Source organism: Thamnophis elegans, chromosome Z (genome assembly GCF_009769535.1).
Source record: "Thamnophis elegans isolate rThaEle1 chromosome Z, rThaEle1.pri, whole genome shotgun sequence".
Taxonomy (NCBI): domain Eukaryota; kingdom Metazoa; phylum Chordata; class Lepidosauria; order Squamata; family Colubridae; genus Thamnophis; species Thamnophis elegans.
In genome coordinates, this window is record NC_045558.1 from 101,031,508 (window position 1) to 101,052,176 (window position 20,669).

The 20,669-nt window shown below is 42.2% G+C and overlaps 2 protein-coding genes across 3 annotated transcripts in view; both read left to right on the forward strand.

The window, feature by feature from the left end:
- NPEPPS (aminopeptidase puromycin sensitive) overlaps nt 1-15,053 on the forward strand; it is a 118,041-nt gene extending 102,988 nt beyond the window's left edge. For both annotated transcript variants that reach the window (XM_032236744.1, XM_032236743.1), the window contains one exon: nt 8,548-15,053. In XM_032236744.1, the coding sequence (XP_032092635.1) occupies nt 8,548-8,700 (153 nt within the window). In that variant the 3' untranslated portion in view covers nt 8,701-15,053. The remainder of the gene's footprint in view (nt 1-8,547) is intronic.
- A 2,846-nt stretch (nt 15,054-17,899) lies between these two features.
- Nucleotides 17,900-20,669, forward strand: part of KPNB1 (karyopherin subunit beta 1) — a 42,788-nt gene continuing 40,018 nt past the window's right edge. Inside the window, exons 1-2 of the mRNA XM_032234980.1 lie at nt 17,900-18,412; nt 19,889-19,947. Coding sequence (XP_032090871.1) covers nt 18,373-18,412; nt 19,889-19,947 — 99 coding nt within the window. The 5' untranslated portion in view covers nt 17,900-18,372. The remainder of the gene's footprint in view (nt 18,413-19,888; nt 19,948-20,669) is intronic.

Consider the following 20,669-nt stretch of genomic DNA (forward strand, 5'->3'; position numbering starts at 1 on the left):
TGCTGCCCTTCTGATTACATGCCAATGATTGAAATGATTCTTTTCCTCTATTGCACCATCCTCACTGAAAGAGGGAATGGGGTAAGAGAGTTCTAGCCCTTGACTCTCTCAGCACTGTGTTCTCTGACTTAGCATTTATAGATTTAGGTATTTATACTACAATTTCAGGCTATCCAGGATGTGCGGAAGTTGTAGTCTAAATATCATGGTTACCAGGTAATTTAATCAGCTAGAACACTGGAATTTCCCATAAAGTTTGGAATAATAAATCATTGACTAATTACTGGCTTATGTAGATTACATTCTGCCACAATCATTGTGGGATTTAGGAAAATGAACATATAAAAACTTAGTTTTAATTAAAATCAGAAAAAAGATGGGCAGAATATTCAGCGGCTTCGTAAATTTCATCTTTGGAAAATCATTGAGAGTCAAGCATCATGTAAGTTTAAATTATTAGTATTGCATTCATACTAATGAATTCTCCTAAGTTGGTGGAGACAGTGGCCATGCATGGGTTAACTCAGCCAGTAACCAATAGAACTGAGTCTACCAAAGTGATGTTATTGCCTCTGAGGAGTGTCATCCCGCTTTTTTAGACTCAGTTTGATCGGAACTGGCTATGCTAATTGCTCTCTCCTCAACTTTTCTCTCAAGTATTTTTAATTGACTAATCTAAATTGATTTAATTGGCTTATTCTACAAAAAGATTGACTTCTAAATTCCTAGGGAAGGACAGATCGTTGTCCATAGGTCCTCTTGGAGCCTGGGCTCTCAATTAACCCCAGAGCTTCTTAAAAGGTACTGCCAGGGTTTATTTGAAGGCTTAGGGTCTCCTGACTTCCATGAGGCTTTGCAAGGCTTTCCTGAATACAGCGTTGCCTAGAACTGGCCATTGGAGGCCCCGCTTAGTGCTACAGCCACTGCTGGCTCTCCCTTGCCGCCGAACGCCACCAATGCTGCCGAATGCTGCCACCACCACCGGGAACGCACCGCCACTACACACCACCGCTGCTGGCAAGTGCTCCCGCCGCCGCTAGATCACCACTGCTGTCCCCAGCACCTCCACAGGTTCTCCGCAGGGCCCTCACCGCCCTCTATCCTTCTGCGGCCTCGGCTACCTTGTGGTGCCTGGCCCATAGGCTCTGTAGCCTCAGTGGCCATTTTGTTTTAGCATGAAGAAGCTCTGGTGGCCATTTTGAATCCCTCCTTCGGAACTTCACAGTCGTGAGTACAGACCATGGCCTCCTCTCCTGCCCAGGACCCACAAGTGCCACCAACCATCTTGGCTCCTGCTCCCATCACCAAGCCTCCTTCATCTGGGACCCATAGGCACAGACCTGCCCCGGAGGCTTCTCCCACTGCGCCCCCTTCCAAGACTTCCAGGCCTAATCACAGGAACGCAGCCAATCCACCTTTTCAGGAAGATGGCAATGCCACTCAGGTAACTCCTAGAAAGGCCAGAGGCAAGTCCAAACACACAGAATCCCATCTGTTTCAGCCCCGGAGGCCTGTCCGGCCTAGCCCTCCTCCTGACCTATCTTCTGATTTGGAGGATGATCTCTCTCCTGCAGTTTCCATTATTCAGCCTGAGGAACCCAGGGGCGCAGATGATCTGGGCTATAATGGGGAGGAATCCGAAGGTGACAGGAGTGTCACTCCAGATGGGGAGCCCTTGTACCAGGAGGACATCTCCCCCCCTCCTGCCACCGCCGTTCTTACTCACCTGGCACGGGTGATATCATCTCTGAGGCCATTGAGCAGGGCATAGCAGCAGATCTTAAGTACAGGACTTCTAACCATTCTACTCCATGCAGGTCTGCGTCTTCTTCTAGTTCCAGGCGCAGGAATGGTGATCTTTCGGCCTCTTCATCACAGGAGTTACTAGGCACGTCCAGCCAGCCATCTGTTTTCAGAGAGGAGGAACGCCCTGCACGGGATTCAGATCTTTCATAAGACGAGGGCCTTTCCCCAATCCACTTACCTTTGTCAGTCTCTTTAAGCCTGCTGTCCTTCGTTCTCTTCTCTTTAAGGCCAAAAAGATCGCCGGCATCCCTTCACCCTAGGGGCCTCAGGGAAGGGATGCAGACAAAGCAGACACCACTGACCCACTCTTCATCCAGCCTAAGGTGGAATTGGAGGTGATTCCATCGTCCAGCCTCTTCATAGACGTGGTCCAGAACCAATGGGCATCACCAGGTACAGCTCCTCTCCCCAGTACCTTGGACAAGCGCCTGTATAATGTGGGACCAGAGCTCACCAAGACTTTAGAGGTACCTTCTATTGACTTACCGGTAATTAGCTTGTCCTCTCCTAACACAGCCTCGGCAGCTCCTGAGGAGATCCTTCGCCCTGAAAACAAGAGAGTAGAACAAACTGGTCAAGGGTCACCAGGCCTCGGCTTGGGCCGTCAAGGCAGCTACATCTGCCTCTTCTTTAGTCGCTCTGCCCTCTTATGGCTACAGCAACTTCAGGGGAGACTTCTGGCCTGGGATTCTATGGCTCGCAGGGACATTAACAAATTGAAGGCAGCCCTGGAATACACCCCGGATGCCTCCTTAGACGCAGCCCGGTTTGCGTCCAAAGCCATAGCATCCTCTATCACTACCTCTATCACTATGACTACTGATTAGAACAATTAATCAGTGGAACAGCTTTCCTCCAGAAGTTGTGAATGCCCCAACACTGGAAGTCTTTAAGAAGATGTTGGATAGCCATTTGTCTGAAACGGTATAGGGTTTCCTGCCTAGGCAGGGGCTTGGACTAGAAGACCTCCAAGGTGCCTTCCAACTCTGCTATTGTATTATTGTACCTGCCGGCTCCTTTGGCTTAAGCAGTGGCAGGTGGTCCTTCAACCGGCCATCAAGAAGCAGGAGGGTTGAAGACAGTCCTTTTATTGTAGGCAGCCCTTTCATGGGCAGGACGGGGGTTTCTCCAACTCCCGTCCGCAACATCAGGCCCCTCCCAAACAGCGCCCTTCCTTCTCCAACAGATCAAGCAAAAACAACCAGAGATTCCAGCCCAGAAAGTTATTCAGGGACAATACCAACCGCCCCTATAAGAGGCAGAAGTGACTGCTTGGAGGATCTCCCGATTGGGAGACATCTGTCAGCCTTCGCGGACCGTTGGGACGACATCACCAACAATGTGTGGATCAGGTCCACCATCAGATTCGGCCTTCTTTTGGACTTGCGCTCCAGCCCTCCGAACCACTTCGTCACGTGCCCAATCTCCAGAGATCCCCACAAGAGGCTCCTTGTAGAGCAGGCCATCCATCATCTGCTCCACATTTGGGCCATTCAACCTGTGCCTCCGGGCCAGGTGGGACGGGGTTTTTACTCTTGTCTCTTTATCCTGCCGAAGTCTTCAGGGGGTTGGAGAGCAATCCTCAATCTCAAATTTCTAAATGGATTTATCAGGTACAGGCGATTCAAGATGCACTCTCCTGTCAATCCTGGAGAGTGTGCTCAAACACGATCTCCTCACATCAGGGGACTTCACGGAGGCTTACCTCCACGTGCCCATTCACAAGCAACACAGATGATTCCTGCGCTTTGCCTATGCGGGCCGTCACTTTCAGTATCGGGCCCTCCCCTTCGGGCTGTTATCGGCCCCGAGGGTGTTCACCAAGCTCCTGTCAGTCATAGCCGCCCACTTACGAGCCAGACCCATTCAGATCTTTTGTTACCTGGACGATATTCTCCTATTGTCCAGGTCACGCAACCAGACTCTTCAGTATGTCCAGGGAAAGGTCTTCCTGTTCCGGGAACGCCAGATCATCCTCAGAGACTTGGCCAACGAGTCCCTCTTCTCCAGCTGTCTCAACTGCTGGGGAAGATGGTCTCATGCTTCTCCATTGACCCTTGGGCATGGCTTCACAGCCACTGCCTTCAGTGGTTTCTTCTCCCGTTCCAGAAACCCAACAGCAGCTGTTCCCTAGTGAAAGTCAGGTTGACTCCAGAGGTAATCCAATCTCTGGATTGGTGGATCTCCCCAGCCATTTCTCGGGGGTCCCTTTTCAGGGATCCTCCATGTCTTGTAGTCACGATGGACGCGAATTTAATGGGGTGGAGCACTCACCTTTGAGATCAAGTTGCTCAGGGTCTCTGGTCCGACTCCGACCTTTCCCACAGTATGAATTGGCTAGAGTTGAGAGCCATCCATCTGGCCCTCCTTCAATTCCAGTCCTCTCTTCGCAACACACACGTACTGATTCGGACAGACAACGCAACAGCCAAGGCTCATGTCAACTGCCAAGGCAGGATGAGGGCGATCTCTCTTATGGAGTCTACATTTCACTGTTTCCACGCCGAACACATCTCAGGCACCGACAACTCCCAGGCAGACTGGTTGAGCCGCACAACAATTGATTCTGCGGAATGGAGCCTGAACGGTCGCATCTTCAGACAGCTGTGATCCAGGTACGGGACTCCACTACTAGACCTATTCGCAATGGCATCCAACAAGCAGCTGCCCAGGTACCTGACACATTACACGACACCAGGCACAGAAGGGACGGACGCCCTAAGGTGCAGGTGGCCTCACGGTCTCCTATACACCTTCCCTCCCTTCCCCCTGATACAGAAGGTGATCTGGAAAATGATAGAGGAAGAGGCCAAACTCATCCTAATTGCCCTCATTGGTCGCCCCGACCCTGGTATGCGGACCTGGTCAATCTCTCAGTAGGTCCAGCGTGGCGTCTCCCAATGATACCGTCCCTTCTCTATCAGGGCTCCATTCACCATCCCGACCTGCCCTAGCTCCGCCTGACCACATGGAGGCTGAGTGGGCGGTCTTAGGGCGGCGAACCTCTCTGAGACTGTAATTTGGACTATTCAGGCTTCTCGCCGCCCAGCCACTAACAGAATCTATGAATCAACGTGGCAGACTTTCATTACTTGGTGCCTTTCTTGGGATTCCAACCCCCTGGACGCTGCAGTCCCCCAGGTTTTGGAATTTTTACAACAGGGACTTGATAAGGGACTCTCACCAAACACTCTGTGGCGACAGGTGTCAGCTCTCTGTTTGGTTCTCTCACTTCACCGGGATGAGCCTCTTGCACCTTCATGTCCGCTGATTCATTAAGGGTGGGTGCATCTAATCTCTGCCCACCTGTCATACAGCGGTTCCCCTCATGGGATCTTGCCAAAGTTCTTGACTTTCTCACGGAACTGCCCTTCGAACCTCTCAGGTCTGCCTCTTTGCATCACCTTACACTGAAGACAACCTTTCTGGTGGCCATCATGTCTGCATGGTGGATCTCGGAATTGGCGGCTCTTTCCGATCTGACCTGTGTGTATTTCACCCGGACCGTGTGGTCCTTCACCTTGATCCCATCTTTGTCCCAAAGGTAAATTCGGCCTTTCATCGATCTCTAGATCCCACTCTTCTAAATTACTGCCCTAATCCTTCTCACAGACTTGAACACAAATGGCACAAGTTAGATGTGAGATGGGCTCTTAAGATCTATATCGCCAAGACGGCTGTCTTCAGGTGCACCAAAGCACTCTTCATATCTTTCCATCCCACAAACAAGGGGTTGAAGGCTTCTCCCTCTATGGTTGGACGCTGGATCCAATCTGTCATTTCAAGAGCCTATCTGGCACATCACCTCACTCCTCCATCCAACATCATGGCACATTCCACACGCAGTGCGGCCACGTCAAAGGTGTGGGCAAGACAGACCTCGGTGGAGGAGATCTGCAAGGTGGCCACCTGGACTACTACTACTCCCTTTATCCACCATTATAAGGTGGATAGATACGCTTCGGTGGATGTGGCATTTGGAAGGCATGTCCTGCAACACGTTCTTCCCTCTTCAAGCTCCTCTTCAAGTCTCACTCCCTCCCTGGGACAGGCCTAGCTTTGGTACGTCCCATGATTGCTGTCTCCACTAACTTAGGAGAATGGGGCGTTGGTTCTTATCTGATATGCCCCTTCTCTGGGCAGGCGGAGACAGCAGTCATCCCCACCCTTCAGACTCTGATTTAGTGCACAGAGGGACATCCGGAAGGTAGGCTGTAGCATCAGGGGATTGAGAGCAATTGAATAGAGCACAGTACTCTACTTATCTCCTTCGTCAAGAAAAGTAGGAACACACTCCTCAGAGGCAATGACATCACTTTGGTAGACTCAGTTCTACTGGTTACTGGCTGAGTTAACCCATGCATGACCGCTGTCTCCACCTGCCCAGAGAAGGAGCATATCAGGTAAGAACCAACGCCCTACTTTATATACTGGAATGATATAGAAGTTTCAATGAATATTTTTTATGATGATATATATTGATTTTGCTAAATAACTGTTTATTTGGGTAATAAATATAAGTGAACTGTTCCCACCCCTATTCTAAAATCATTAGAAAACAGAACTACAGCTACTAGTATTCATGCACTGTGATGAATGAGCACTGAAGCGGTATATAAGTCTATGTGCTATAGCTATCCTGCAAATTATTTAGCAATAATTGGGGAACAAACAGTATCCAAAGTATACTGCTTCAAAATGCAGCTGAATTATTCTTTCATATCCTATGGAGAAGTAGAAATAAAGTTTAGTTTTTAAAAAAAAAATAGAATAATGGATAGCTTTCCTGGAATTCTAGAAGAACAATTTCAATTCAACCTCATTTTACTTGAACATTGATATAGACACTTAACTCATTTGCATAATGATGTCATTATACAATTATCCATGATAAATTACCCATTCATTCAAATGATAATTTGAATGGTAATTTGAATGAATTATGTCATGCATATGGTAGCAAATGACATAAGTTACGTAATATTGTTTATTTATACTTTCTTATAAATACATTTTTATTTCTAGTGATAAGCCACCCAGAGTTGTTTGGAAGTTAGGTAATTAATCAGTAAAATAAATTAAATTATTTCTGTGATTACATCATCACACAAATGACTTAAATCTCCATAGTGCCTTATTTCTCAGTCAGTGGATATTTCTCAATAATAGACACTTTGTCTTTCCAGTTACTCTTTTAAAACACAGTTTTGTGGAACTGAAAAGGAAGAATGCAGTGTAATACAAAATAAGCTAGTGATTCAGGAAAGAAATGCTTTGGCGAGCTCTGTCCCCCCCCCCCCCTTCTAGACTGTGTTGTTCTGGGCATGGTTTAGCCTATTCCAGAAATATATTCTCCAAACTTGTTTAAGATGTCTGCTTCTCTTTCAGATAATTCTTCTAAAAAATGGCATAGTCTAGAAGGGTTGAAAGTTTGTGAGTAATCTAGAAATGTCTTGGGACATTTTAAAGAACACTTTGTTCCCAAGTTGCTACATTTTGCATATCCTTGCAGTGTATAGTCATGTGAAAAAATACATTCCAGCAAAATTTTAGACTTTTTCAACATATTTCAATGTACGGATATTTGGTCATTTCAACAATATTGATAGATACAGATAAAGGATATAAAATATAATAAATATTTCACTATTTACGTTTTGTAGTCCATTTAAAAAGACTGTTAAATAATTTCAAATTAGTCATTACACAGGAACATTTCAAACAACTGCCAAATTACCTAGACCAAGCCATCCTAGCAAGTTCAGCAGAAGAACAAAATGCAAGATGCCTCAAAAACTAAAAAACTCAGAATTTCATCACATGAGTGACATGACATGTCAATGAACATATTACAAAGAAGTTGCCCAAATTATATCTACATGAGAGAGGTGCCAGGAGGAAACATTTGTTGTCCAGAAAGATAATCAGGGCAGATGAGGCAAAGAGTTACAGTATTTGGCCCCACTACCAGAAGATCTGTTTAGAAAAAAATGTAAAGACAGTATTTCACCTGAAGAACCTGATACCAATTGTTAATGCATGGTGGTCAAAATGATATTTTTGGGGATGCTTTGCTGCATCAGGGTTGGTTCATCATCAAAGAATCCACAATGAATTGTTAATTGTACTAGAGGGACTTGGGGTGAATGTGAGATTTTCTTTCAGAGGACTGAAGAGCAAGTGAAAATGGACCATGCAATATGATGGCTTTAAACATCATAAAAAATCTCCCAAGAAATGACTGAAAAATGAATGGATAAAAATCCACCCCATCAATGTCAGAAACTGGTAGACAATTATAATAAAGTTGAGGTTGTTCCTTCCAAAGGGTGTTCCAAGTATTAGAGCCAAAAATACATTTATTTTTTTCTCAGAAGGAAATGGTGTAACTATTCATTTTTTTATGGAATGAATGATTGCAGAATCAGTTTTTCATAGTTCTTCAGTTACATCATTTTATATTCCTTGAATGAAGGTAAAACATATTAAAGCACTTGGCATGGGCGTCCTTATTTTTTCCACATAATTGCAAGTATATAATTGCAGAAAATATTCTTCTTAATGAAATGATTCTGTCCTGCTGTCTTTGAAACCATATAGCAACCTCTGCTTTTGTAGTTAGAATCTGCTCATCCAAATTACTATATGTTGTGGAATTAAGTCTCTATATTTTAAATGATTTAATACATATGAAAATATTAGATGTGATATTCCCAGAAAATGTTATTTCATTTCATGTAGGCTTTTTTTGAGAGTCATCCAGCTCCATCAGCTGAGCGTACCATACAGCAGTGCTGTGAAAACATCCTGTTGAACGCTGCATGGCTGAAGCGTGATGCTGAAAATGTTCATCAGTACCTCCTGCAACGCAAAGCCTCACCAACTGCTGTGTGAGCCCACTCTCATCCACCTCGGACATCCCAGCTGCTGCGGCCCAACTGCCTCAGCGTGAGGAGAAAAAGCTGCTATTCAACAGTTGAATAATGCGCCAAGGAAATTGGAGTTTTTTCTCACACCAGTGGGGACTGGACATTGAATGTAGTTTAACGGTTCCTGCTCAACTCCAGAACTAAATTCTAATAAAAAGATTTTATCAAAAATTTAGCAACAAACAAACAAACAACCACCCTGTAAATATTATAGTAATAAAATAGAGCATAACAAAACTGTGAAACGTCCTTAAGGCTTGTCAGTGGTCAAAATATTTAATACACTCTCCCCTTTTACTTTCTGATGATTTTTTAACCATTCCTTTCCTTTTTTTCCTAAAAACAAACAAGAAAAAAGAAACCAGAGGTTTCTTGGCAAGTTGAATGTTATAGCAAGTCAAGGGCAGGAATGGGTTTCACCTCCGAGTGCCCCTGAAAGGCAGCAAAAGCACTTACAAGTTGTGTGGAATGGTCCAATTATGAAAAACAGCTTGATATAACTTTTAAGTGTAGTCCTTAGCTGAAGCTTCTAGGAAACAACATATGATCTTGGTTCAAATTTTGAAAGCTTGTAAGGCTCCCTTGTTTCATTTTTTGAGAAGGGGAAAATAAAATATCCTGTGTCTGTCTTTTCTCCCTTCCTCCTTTTTTGTTTCATTTGCTAATCTCAAAAATTGCAAGCTTGTATAGAAACATGTTTCTCAGCCACATTAAAATGAAATTATCCCCCCCATCCCCTTCTGTCTTTCTTTATACTTTATTCCTGCATGCAAAATAAGATTTAATATTGTAATTGGATCTTTCTGGGCCACTGTAAAGTCTCACTTCACTTAATACATAACCCAGTAGTTTGGAAAAGGTGTTCTGTTTCAAAAACAAAACATTGCCTTAACCCCTTGTGATTGAAGCCTTCCATTCCACTTTATTTGGTAATGTTTGGTAATTTGATTCAGAACCTTAAACTTACACTAGTTGGCATGATGATAAAAATCTAAGCTTTCTGCCATCGGTTGCTTAAGAGAGTAGCATGTTCCTGCTTACTAATTTCATATCCAACATCACTCCTCCCTCAAATGTTTACAGTTCCCTTTTTTAATATACCTTTTTTAAAATTCATACTTGGCGTGGCTTTAATTGTTAATTGGAGAAGGTCATCAGACACTAGATGTCAAATTGCTTCCCTGGAAACACATTTTTGTGCTATTGTTTTAAATGAAAAACAAAGAAAAACATTACAAGTTGGCGTTAATAAAAAGGAAAGTCAATGTGAAATTAAAGAGTCTTGGTTTTGGTGTGTGTATATTGGCAAAATAAGATTTTTACATGCCTTGTATGCATGACCATGGCTGTGAAACAGTTGAAATGGACTTTGGTACAGGAGTTTCCCTCTTTATTTTTAATTTCAACTGCGTTTTGATATGCTTTTCTTCAAATTTGGGAATAGACCTGGGCTTAGTTCAGGACAATGTACTCAGCATTAACACATTTGACTTGCTGGGTCATTTCCTACACAGGCCCATTACAATTGTAGTGCTTTTGTACAGCTTATATCCATTGCAGTGGAACTTGATACTATAAAAATCCAAAATTTATTATTCCCTACCCCATTTCTAATTATGGGGGAGGGGAAGATCCTTGTGAATTTATTTTATGCAATTCATGTTCAATACAGGGGAGCTTATATACGAGAGATATTTAGGTTGGATTCAGACCTAAACTTTAATTATATTTAGATCTTACTGAAATAAATGTTAATAAGTTAAACTGTGGCTGTCACGTGCCATTGATTTTTTGGGGACATGTCAACTGAGCATGACAATAGTCCTTTAACCCCCCCCTTTTTTTAAAAAAATGTAACTAATACAAAAATGTGGCTGAAAAAACATCAGATTTAAGTTTTGACCAGCTATCTTTCAGGTCAGTGTTCTGTATCTGTATTCTGGCTCACCATCACAGTAGTTGCTGAGAGTTTTGCAGTCATTCTACGGGAAATGAATCTCAGTTTCTGTTGCTGTTCAGTGGTGTATACAATTATACTGTATACTTTATGAAACAAGTAGTATTATGAAACCCCCAACTTTTCTACGATAGAGCATGTACACATTTTTGGTTAGTACAACCTCTACAGATTGATGTTTTTACTTTTGCTGTATTGAAGATGATATCCTTAATATCTCTTGTTCAACACATACATAATCAAGCAAAGCATGATTTAAAAAGTTACTGTTTAGCTACTTAGTTTTGCCAAGGCTTAAGGGATTGAGAAAAAGGTTACGTTTATGTTGAAGTATAGGGATTTCTTGAGAAGACATAATTTCTATGATTTCTCAGTGATAGGACATTGTTACTTCGTAATATGGTACAGCTTGGTGTAAATATGGCAGAAAACTCTTAAATTCTTTCCTATTCAGCTGCTGTTTTTCACATAGTTCTGAAATATGTACATTCTAAGTTAACTACTTTCTTAATGCTGCTGCTCTAAACTGTACCATACTGAAGTATAACATGATAAATAAGACAGGCACTATTGTGCTTGGATCCTAAGAACTAAAAAAGTGAAAGTAAATGATGTATAAATTTCATGTAAAATAATTAACAGGCCTAGAAAAATAAGGGTGGAAGAGAAAACTTCAACCCTGATAAAATGTGACAGAAATATAGGCTATATTTGCTGATGTCTTTATTTACGTATCTACTATTACCCTTCACCTCTCTTCAAAAAAATCCAGATGTATATTTTTAGTCACCAGATGTTTGGGTGCCCTTGACAATTAGCTGAGCCTCACTCTTGTGTGGGGGGAGGGATTGGTTGATCAGGAGACTTAGCTGCAAACATTTGTTCTCATGTGTTTATTGGTTAGCTTTCCTAGTTCTATTTAATAGATAAATGCTTAGATACGTAAGCCCTAAAATACTGCTATACTACTTTCCTACTTTAATCTATGGTTTCCAGTACTTTATTGTTTTCATGGTCGCCAGAAATCATATGAAGGTCTTTTCTTCTCTGCTTCTCTTCCTGGGTTTTTCTTCTTTCCCGCTAATCTCTTCTAGGAATGCCAAATGGAAGATTATATGGTAGTTTTTTTCTTTTGCAAACTATGCTAGACGTATTTTTAACTTGATCTGTTAAGTTCAAGTTAAACTTAGATATCACATTATTTAGGTATTGGTTTTTGTTTTCAAAATATGTAGGTCAACAACCCTGTTCATTAAAGAACTATTTTAGGAAATAGCTAAAAGGTGTGATGTGGACATAAAGCATAATGATTGCCTAGGCTTTGGATTTTTGGGATTGCTGTATTTCTAATTTTAAGGAGAATGCAAAATTCTGAAATGTATCTTGTGCACATATATTTTCTCTAATTTATCATTCAAATTTCTATTTTATTTTGTATAGAATGTTCATCTTACATCATCTTTCTATAAATTTACTCTTCCATCCTTGTCCAGCCTCATACTGATGGTACAGAGCTCATGTTGTCCAGAAATGAGAATGAATATAACATGCAGACACATACTTTTTATGAAAGGAAGATATGGTTTCCAAGGGGTTGCTTTAGACCACCTGGTCCTATTTTCCCAAGGGGATAGTCTGGCTTCCTGGAGACAATTCCTGAGCATAAATTGTACCATTTGGCAGAAGGCAAAGTAGTTGGGACCCCAATTCTAATCCTTATATTATTAAGTTTTATTACTCATGCTAATTCAATGCACCACTCAAAAGAATAACCAAGGAACTTTGCTGTACTAATTTTCCTAATATCTGTAGCTGAGAAAAAAGCTAGGATACATTGGGATATGATTGTTTTACAGGGCACCATTTTGATTACCCTGGTCAAAATTATATATAATTGTACTTTGTATACAAATTGTACAAAAGTAACTGTACTTTGAACAAAAATAGCAAACACACATCCATGATCTGGAAGTAATGAAAAACTCTGCAGCCTGCTTATCTTTCAGTGGATAATGTCTGTAGAACAGTGTTATAAATCTCAGCCTATTGTAAGTATAACAAGTAGTTTTTTTCCTCCTAGTGTTTTTCCATAAACGCAGGGACTGTTTTTTCTGATCAACCAAGTCTTGATCCATTGGTTGTGACAAGAATTGACCGACTGGCTTGTTATCTGAGTCTGATATTGTGGCTGAGAGAGTATCTTGTCAAAGTCATCAGCTAGCTTTCATGTTTAAGAGGGAACAAGAGCTCACAATCTCTTAGTTTCTAGCCTTAAGCTCTAATGTCTTAACCACTAGATCAAACTGGCTCTTCATTCTGAGCATGACAAGTGAATTATTTAAAAACCATCTGTTCAAAACAAATCTGGATGAGATCTATAGATAATAAAAGCAAACAAACTTTGGAATAGGTGTGTGTATAGATGATTACATATATGATTTGAGAAAGAAATATTTTAAATATATGGGCAGTACTCAAGATAAGATTGTAATGGAGTCTGGCCATTGCAGTCACATGCTGCAACCACTATTAAGCAAAACAGCCTCCTTAATCTTACCTTCTGTTCTCCCTGATGCAGCCATTAAACAAATTCAAGAGTTATTAAACAGCATAGGGTTCCCCAGGATGGGGGAGGCCTATGCAGGGCCAGAGTCACCTGCCCCATACCTCCCAAGCCTACTCTTACCGCTTTCTTGCCTCTCACGGTGCCCTTAGTTCTTCAACTTCTTTCACACCCAGTGAGTAAGGAGATCAGGCTGGTCAGAGTTTGCAATGATTGGTGAGCAATGACAGATCAGGCTGGCTGGGGTTTGCAATCTAGCCTTAAGGCGAAGGTGTTATTCTTGTATAGGGGGCTGCCTTTTTATGGAAGTTCCATAAACTTCAGAAAAAAATGGCTTCTCCTTAAGAATTGACCCTCATTAAAAAAAATCCTACAATGTTGTAAGAATAGAACCTGTTGAAAAACGTTTGCTATAAGACTGACTCTGTAAGAAAGCTGATTATGTGTTAAGTGGATGCCACTTTCAGAACCTGCAAAACAGAAAGGTAAGTTGGAGATTCCTGGGCCAGGGAGCAGGTTCCAGTCCTTAGGTGGGGAAACAGCTGGTGGCTTGCAAGTCTACCCAGCTTGATCTCTCCTTGCTCACTTGTGCTTGAAAACTCTTGCCAGCCTGATCTCCCCTTGCTTGCTGGGTGGGAAGAAAGCTAGAGGCTGCAAATTCCAATTGCTTTGCACCCACTACAGCCAGCCTGATCTCCTTTGAGTGAATGAGTGGGAGAAGCACTGCTGCAGCCACTATAACTTTGAAACCAGGTTTTAAGTACCTTTTGGGAACTCTATTATAAGTTAAGAACTTCTTGTGTTAAGTATTTCAACTCAACATTTGTGTATACCCAGATAATTAATTAGAAACGTTTCTGGTAACATAACTAAGAAATGCTGATCAATGTTGAATGCATCTAATAATGAAAGATTTTTCAAAATTTATAGCTGTTAATCAAATCAAGTAAGTAGACTTTTACATAATGTAAAAAAAGGATTCTATGTTTTGCAATACAAACCATAATTCATAGATGGGACAGGAATTGGATCAATTTCTTATGTTGTATGTAACTTAGAACCAGAAAAGGTCCAATATTTTTCCTTATCTACAAAAGCATAACAAGATACTGTTTTCTTCCAATTCATATTCTCGTACCTCCGTAAAATAACTAACATACATGAGTATTTATTGAATGTATGATGACTGAAGGAAGGGCCAAAAAGAAAACTAAATGGTTCTCCCCTATCTCTTAAGGACTCTTAATAGGATTATCCCAACTCTGTCTTATAAAAACATGACTATTTGAATAATAACTGGAGATACTTCTAAGAACAATGAGATACATGTGTGTACAATATTAAGCACCAAAACATAATGCAAAAATTATATAGCAGCCCCCCCCAATAAAGTGTGTTACCGAGGCAGATAGCCATTTCCCATTTTTTATTAATCTATATCATTTATTAATTATGCTTTGTTTAAAATTCTTAAAGACCTTTCCACTAAAAAATATCCTAGCATGTGTCTTTATAGAAAAGAGAAAAGTTATGTGGGATGCTGTATCTGTTGATAAAGTCTTTGGCAAATTATCTCATCAAAGATTCATGATCAAATATGAATTATTATATGATTATTACTTAAAGAAAAAAGAATAGGGTTAGAGATAATTGAACATTTCTTGAAACCGTATGAAAACAATAGTTATGAATAATCAGTGAAATAGCCAAGTTTGCTAATGATTATCTATAGTGGTAAGAATAAAAAAACCAAAACGTAAGATTTTTTTTTTAAGATTGGGAGAATGGGCATTATAATGACAAATTAAAATATAACTCTAACCCTTCTGTTCCAACAAATGGTTGCATTGAGACAATTTCTACTCCTTTTGTGGTATGTGTACAAAATGGTGCAATTGATTTGGAATAAATTTTGGCCCAATGAAATAAAAATATTGACCAGTATGTAATTTCCTGTGAAAAAAGCAATTATATTTTGGAAATAATTAGAAAATGAATTGAAACTAAATTTTTAAATATCACAAGGCTATTAAACAAATTAATGATGAAACCATATATGGAATGTTGTCTAATTTTGTAATAATTTTGTAATTACGGTATTACAAAAAAGATGAGTCCAAAAATGAAGAGACCATAGAAACTGCCATATATACAAACTATTGCATTTGAAACTTTTTTACAAAAGGATATGAATACAATTTTATAAAATTTGCCATGGTACTGGGGGGAAAAGAATTCTTCTTAAATACTTGCTTTTTTTTTTTTTTAAGCAAATATTTACAGGAAACTGTTCAGAAACTACAATTGTCCCTGGCATAAAGGCTTGAAATAATTGCATGTTACAAAGTTTATTCAGTGGGAAGATGCAGTTATAACACAGGCACTAATAAGCTAATGTGATGGAATCGGGGCTTCAAGGATTGCATTGAAAGAACCCAGGCTGCTTTTCTTAGAAAACTTCTGGGTCTTCCCCCTTGTGTTGGTTTTACCCCGATGTACCTGGAACTGGGCATTCGATCGGTGGAATGTATGGCCTGGGTTAACACCTTTAAATGGTGGTTTCAGGTGCTTTTTCTAGCAATTCCTGGCAGCTATCTCTCCCTGGTGTTTGCGGACTCCCATATTCTCGCTGGGAGAAAGAGCTGCTGAAGAAACTTCATCTGCTAGGTTTTACGGAGGATGCCTTAGGAAATTATGGCCTTAAGGACGCCCAATCTAGGGTAGTCCAACCGCTTGTGGACATTGATTTACAATATCTACGAGCCAGAGCCAACAAAACTTGCTCCCTCCGACTCTCAACCAACTTAATAATTATGGATTGAGGATGGCTTCCTATTTTTATACTTTAACCATTCCCAAGTATAGAAGTGCTTTTTCCCTAGCTCGCTTTAATGTCTTGCCCTCAGCACTTTTGGATGGTCGTTTCAAGAGATTCCCGATTAACAAGCGGCTATGCCCTTGTGACAGAGCCGAGGTTGAAACTGTGGAGCACGTCCTTCTATTTTGCCCCATGTATAACGCAGACAGATCTAAGTTACTGTCGCTTCTTGAAATTGTCCCTTCTAGACCTAATGGCGGTAATTTGTTTGTATACTGCCTTGGAGATGGCTCCTCATACATCACCTCTCAGGTTTCCAAATTTTTCTTAAGAGCTGTAACCATTCGAGGAGAACGCTGTAACTTCCCTTAGTTAAGCTTTGGTGACTGATTGCTATGATGCTATGATCAATTCTCTTATGTCTCTTTTGTAGTACTCGGTTTTGGTCTGTGACCGTAAATAATACACACACACACACACACACACACACACGCACGCATACATAAAATAAACTGTGACAGACCATAATTTAACTTGGCCTTCATGAGGCAAGGATAAGAACCCATTTCAAACTAGTGAACATCTTTTGAATTTTGTTAGCTTATTGTCGGCATTCTTACATTGCTTCTATGGAAGTGAGGTACTGTCTCTTTGGACATCAAGAACCAAGAAGATAGCCCTTCACAAAACACATATTTTCCAGAAGACAAACTAATGAGTTTTCTTTTTGCCATTCGATTTAATATTTCCATAATGATTTCTACTACTTCAAAATTATATGTATTCCTTTGTGAAAAGCATATATCCAAATAAAAGAATGGGCTATAACCATAGATTTTAAAAAAATCTATGTAAGAGGTACTTTCTTCAAAATAATGTTGATAACTGGCAATGCTTTGCCTTAAAAAATATCAAAAGAGGGAAGAAAAAAAAATGGAACCAGAGGACTGTTGTGTCTGGGGGCTTTTGATGCTCTCTGAGCTTGGTTGTTTGCTGCTTTGTTATCAGACTTCATAACATCTTCATTGCTACAGTAGAAGGAAGTAGAGAGTGGAACAACCAAGCTCACTGTACAGAAGACAGTTTATCCTGTAACTGATGCGCTTCCTATTCAACACAGCTTGTGCACCTGCATTGAATGTAGGCATTTTGGTTTAGGTTATATTCTGTAGAAATCAGAATATAATCACATTTGCAGAAATCAAATCAGTCCTTTGCTTCTGGAAGGCAATACGCTAAAACTCAAACTATCACACACTTTATAGAGTAAATACCCTGTTTTCCCGAAAATAAGCCCTCTCCGAAAATACTGCAACACAGCAGCAGCCATGAGGTGACCACATTGGCTCCCCCCCCCCATGTCAAAAATAATAAGGCCAAGTGCTTATTTCAGAGGTCAAACACTGCATGAATACCAGGCAATGTAAAGTAGGAGTAGTAGTATTACATGTTTGCAAAATGGGTAAAGGCTTTCATTCACACTGAATCAGGAAAAAGCTGGAAATGCTTCACTATGTATGTGTACTCAAACATAAATTCCTAATACTTCGATTGATCTCTTCCCTAGTATAAGGGCATAGACCTGCTGCTTTAATTAAACCTGCCCTGCTTATCTAAATACAAAGTTTTTGAAACCGTGCGTTCTTTTCAACCTGTCAGCCTCGTGACGTACGATTTTGGCAATGGCCAATCAACATGGGAAGGCGGGCGTTGGCCGGTTGAACAGGAGCAGGGGAGGTGTTCCTGCGCCTTGGCAAGAATTGGATTGCGTGAGCACGCTGCATACGCACGAACGTTACGTGCCTGAAGGCAGACTTGAGGCCTGGCAGGCCTGTCCAGTTAATTGGCCAGAAAACAGGGCAATGAATTAGCGTCCCTGTCAGGGAGGTCGTGGGGAGGCCAGTTATTTTGTATTTTTATTTCCTCTCTCCCCCTCCCCCCTTGTCTGAGTCGCACTCGCCGGATAGCTTCGTTTTAGCGCGCGCGCGCGTTTTCTCCTCCCCTCTTCCTTTTTTCTCTCCTTCCGCCGCCAGAAGGAGTTGTGTGTGAAGAGGGGGAGGGGAAGTTGTAGGGGAGACTCCAGTCTCTTCCGCCGGGGGTGGGGCCGCCCCGCAGCTGAGGTAGAAGTAAAGAGCGCGCGAAGGGAGACCGTCGGCCGACTGAGCGGGCAGGCGGAGGGCGAGGCGGCGGTGATCACCGACTCCTATCCTCTCTTTCCTTTTCCCTTTCCCTTTCCCCTTCCTCCTTTCCTTCCTAGCTTCACCTCAACGCCGCCGCCGCCACCACCACCACCACCACCATGGAGCTCATTACGATTTTGGAGAAGACGGTTTCCCCAGGTAAAGGAGAAAGAAACCCCTACAGCCCTTTCCCCCCTCTTTCTTTCTAGATGTGCTGCAGAGGGAGGAACGAGCAGGGCTGAAAGCATCTCCTCTCTCCAAGATCGGGAGGAGATTGGGAGGTAGGGAAGGGCATCTAAGGCATAGCGTATATGTGGCTCTGGGGAAGGCGTTAGCCGTTGTTTGAAGGGAGGAAATGATTTAAGGGAGAAGGTGTGGGAAGGGGTAAAAGGCCATCCTCCCTTTGACGATTCGGAGCCGTTGGAAGAGACGGGCTCCGTCTCTGGCCTTGGGGATAAAGGAACCACTAAAGGGCTTGGTTTGGGCCCCGTGGTTGGAGGGAAAAGGAGGGGCAAGGCTGAATTTTATCGTTTGTGGGATGGAGGAGATTACGAATCCCCTAGTTTGGCTGGCTCGGAAGTAGCCAGGCGTAAAACGCCCCTTTTACATATATATAAAAATACATTTATAAATATAAATACATACATATATATATATACATACATAAAGATATAAATACATATGTACATACATACATACATGTAGGTGAGATGATGAAGGTAATGGTGCACGTGCATGTAAGAAGGTAGCTTTGGGCACAAGTTAATGGATTCGCTGAATGATCTGGGAAGAAGAAAGGGTCTTCTTGAGGGTGGGAGGGAGGCAAGGACAGTGCTGTGCGTGGCATATGGGTTAAGGGTGGGGTGGAGATTCCTTAGCATATGACTGTGGGCCAAGTCTTCTCGTCCGAGAGCTGCTTCCTAGATGTGCTGAGGGAGCATGGGGAGACGGAAGAATAGGCGATGGCCTCACGTCGGGTCAGCCGTAAGACCAATGCCTCCATGAGGTTAAAGGTAGGGTGGCAATGAAAGGAGCGTCCCCTATGAAGTTGAGGCCCGATATTTGTCTATTCGGGTCCGGTGTAGGCCAAAATCAGTGGGCCGAGATCGGCTGTGATAAGATAATAGGGAGAGTGGTGACAATGAGGCTAGAGCCGTACTGGTATTTTAACAAATGTCTAATGCGCCTCTCCCCGAAATCTTTGGATGGGTTTTTATTTAGCGTACGGCATCTACAGAAGTCGTGCAGTCATTGATACACAACTCGAATAAAATACATCGCACATACAAACAAAAATATTAGTTGTGGTTGAGTGAGGTTACAGTTATAATGTATTTGTAACGTTCCCCGAAAGACGTTTCTCTTTGAACCCCACTGTGCGGTACCGATTGATGGAAAATGAAGTTTTGAGTAGAAAGAAGCATGATACGCCGGGGACTCTTTGGTGGGGGCTCCGGGAGGCCTTGAAAACATTCATATTCAGAATGGAATGAGTTTAAGCAGAAAGAAGAACGATTATTGGGAAAAGGCGGGAGGATTTGGGGTTTTAACTGTTGGACTGATATTGAGCTTTAGGGTCGCCACTGACACTCCTAGATGCATTTTTTCTCTCCCACTCCCATCCATCTTCTACAGACTGCACCGAGCTTGAAGCGGCTCAGAAGTTCCTGGAGCAAGCAGCCATCGAGAACCTGGTAAGGGAAAACGCAAGAGTTGAGCTGAGTTTGGGTGGGGTTTGCGAAAATGGAATATTTTCCCTGTGTAAAAAGATCAGAGCAGGCCGAGCCGCCATAGAGGGGCGCAGCCTAACCGTAGGCTTTTTCTTCCCTCTCTCTAGCGGAGCGGCGTGGGGGGGGGGGGGCGAGCATGAAGCAGCCAATGGCAAAGCTCTCTGGAGTCGCGCTATCCAATCATGAGGGCGATCCTGACCCGCGGGAGGGAAAAGGAAGGGGAGGGCAAGTTGGATCTACCGCGCTGCATGCATGGAGGGAAAGTGGGGGTGGTGGTTAGATTGGGCCTGCGGGACCGGCCATGTGGGGAAGCCGGCGTGTATAGTCAGCTAAAGGGAGTGGGCAGGAGGTTGTCTCGAACGGGCCGTTGAGCTCGTAATCAGTACTACTAGGTTTCGTTTCTTCTGCCTTCTGCCCTAGTCCAAACATTCTCTTGTTTTGCCTTTGGATCGTCTCCCATTTTCTATACTTCTCCTGCTCTTCCATTTTTGTCCATTTCCTCTTGTTTTAGTACTTTTTTTCATAGATTTGAATATTTTTAGCCAGCGTTGCCTATGCATATATTTCGCTTACATTTTCACACAATTATTTGTTCTTTGGTTTGAAAACAAACTTGACTTCCTTCAGTCTCTCAAATACAGAATATTTGTGAAATACCTCATTCATCTCTACTTTGGAAAGGATTG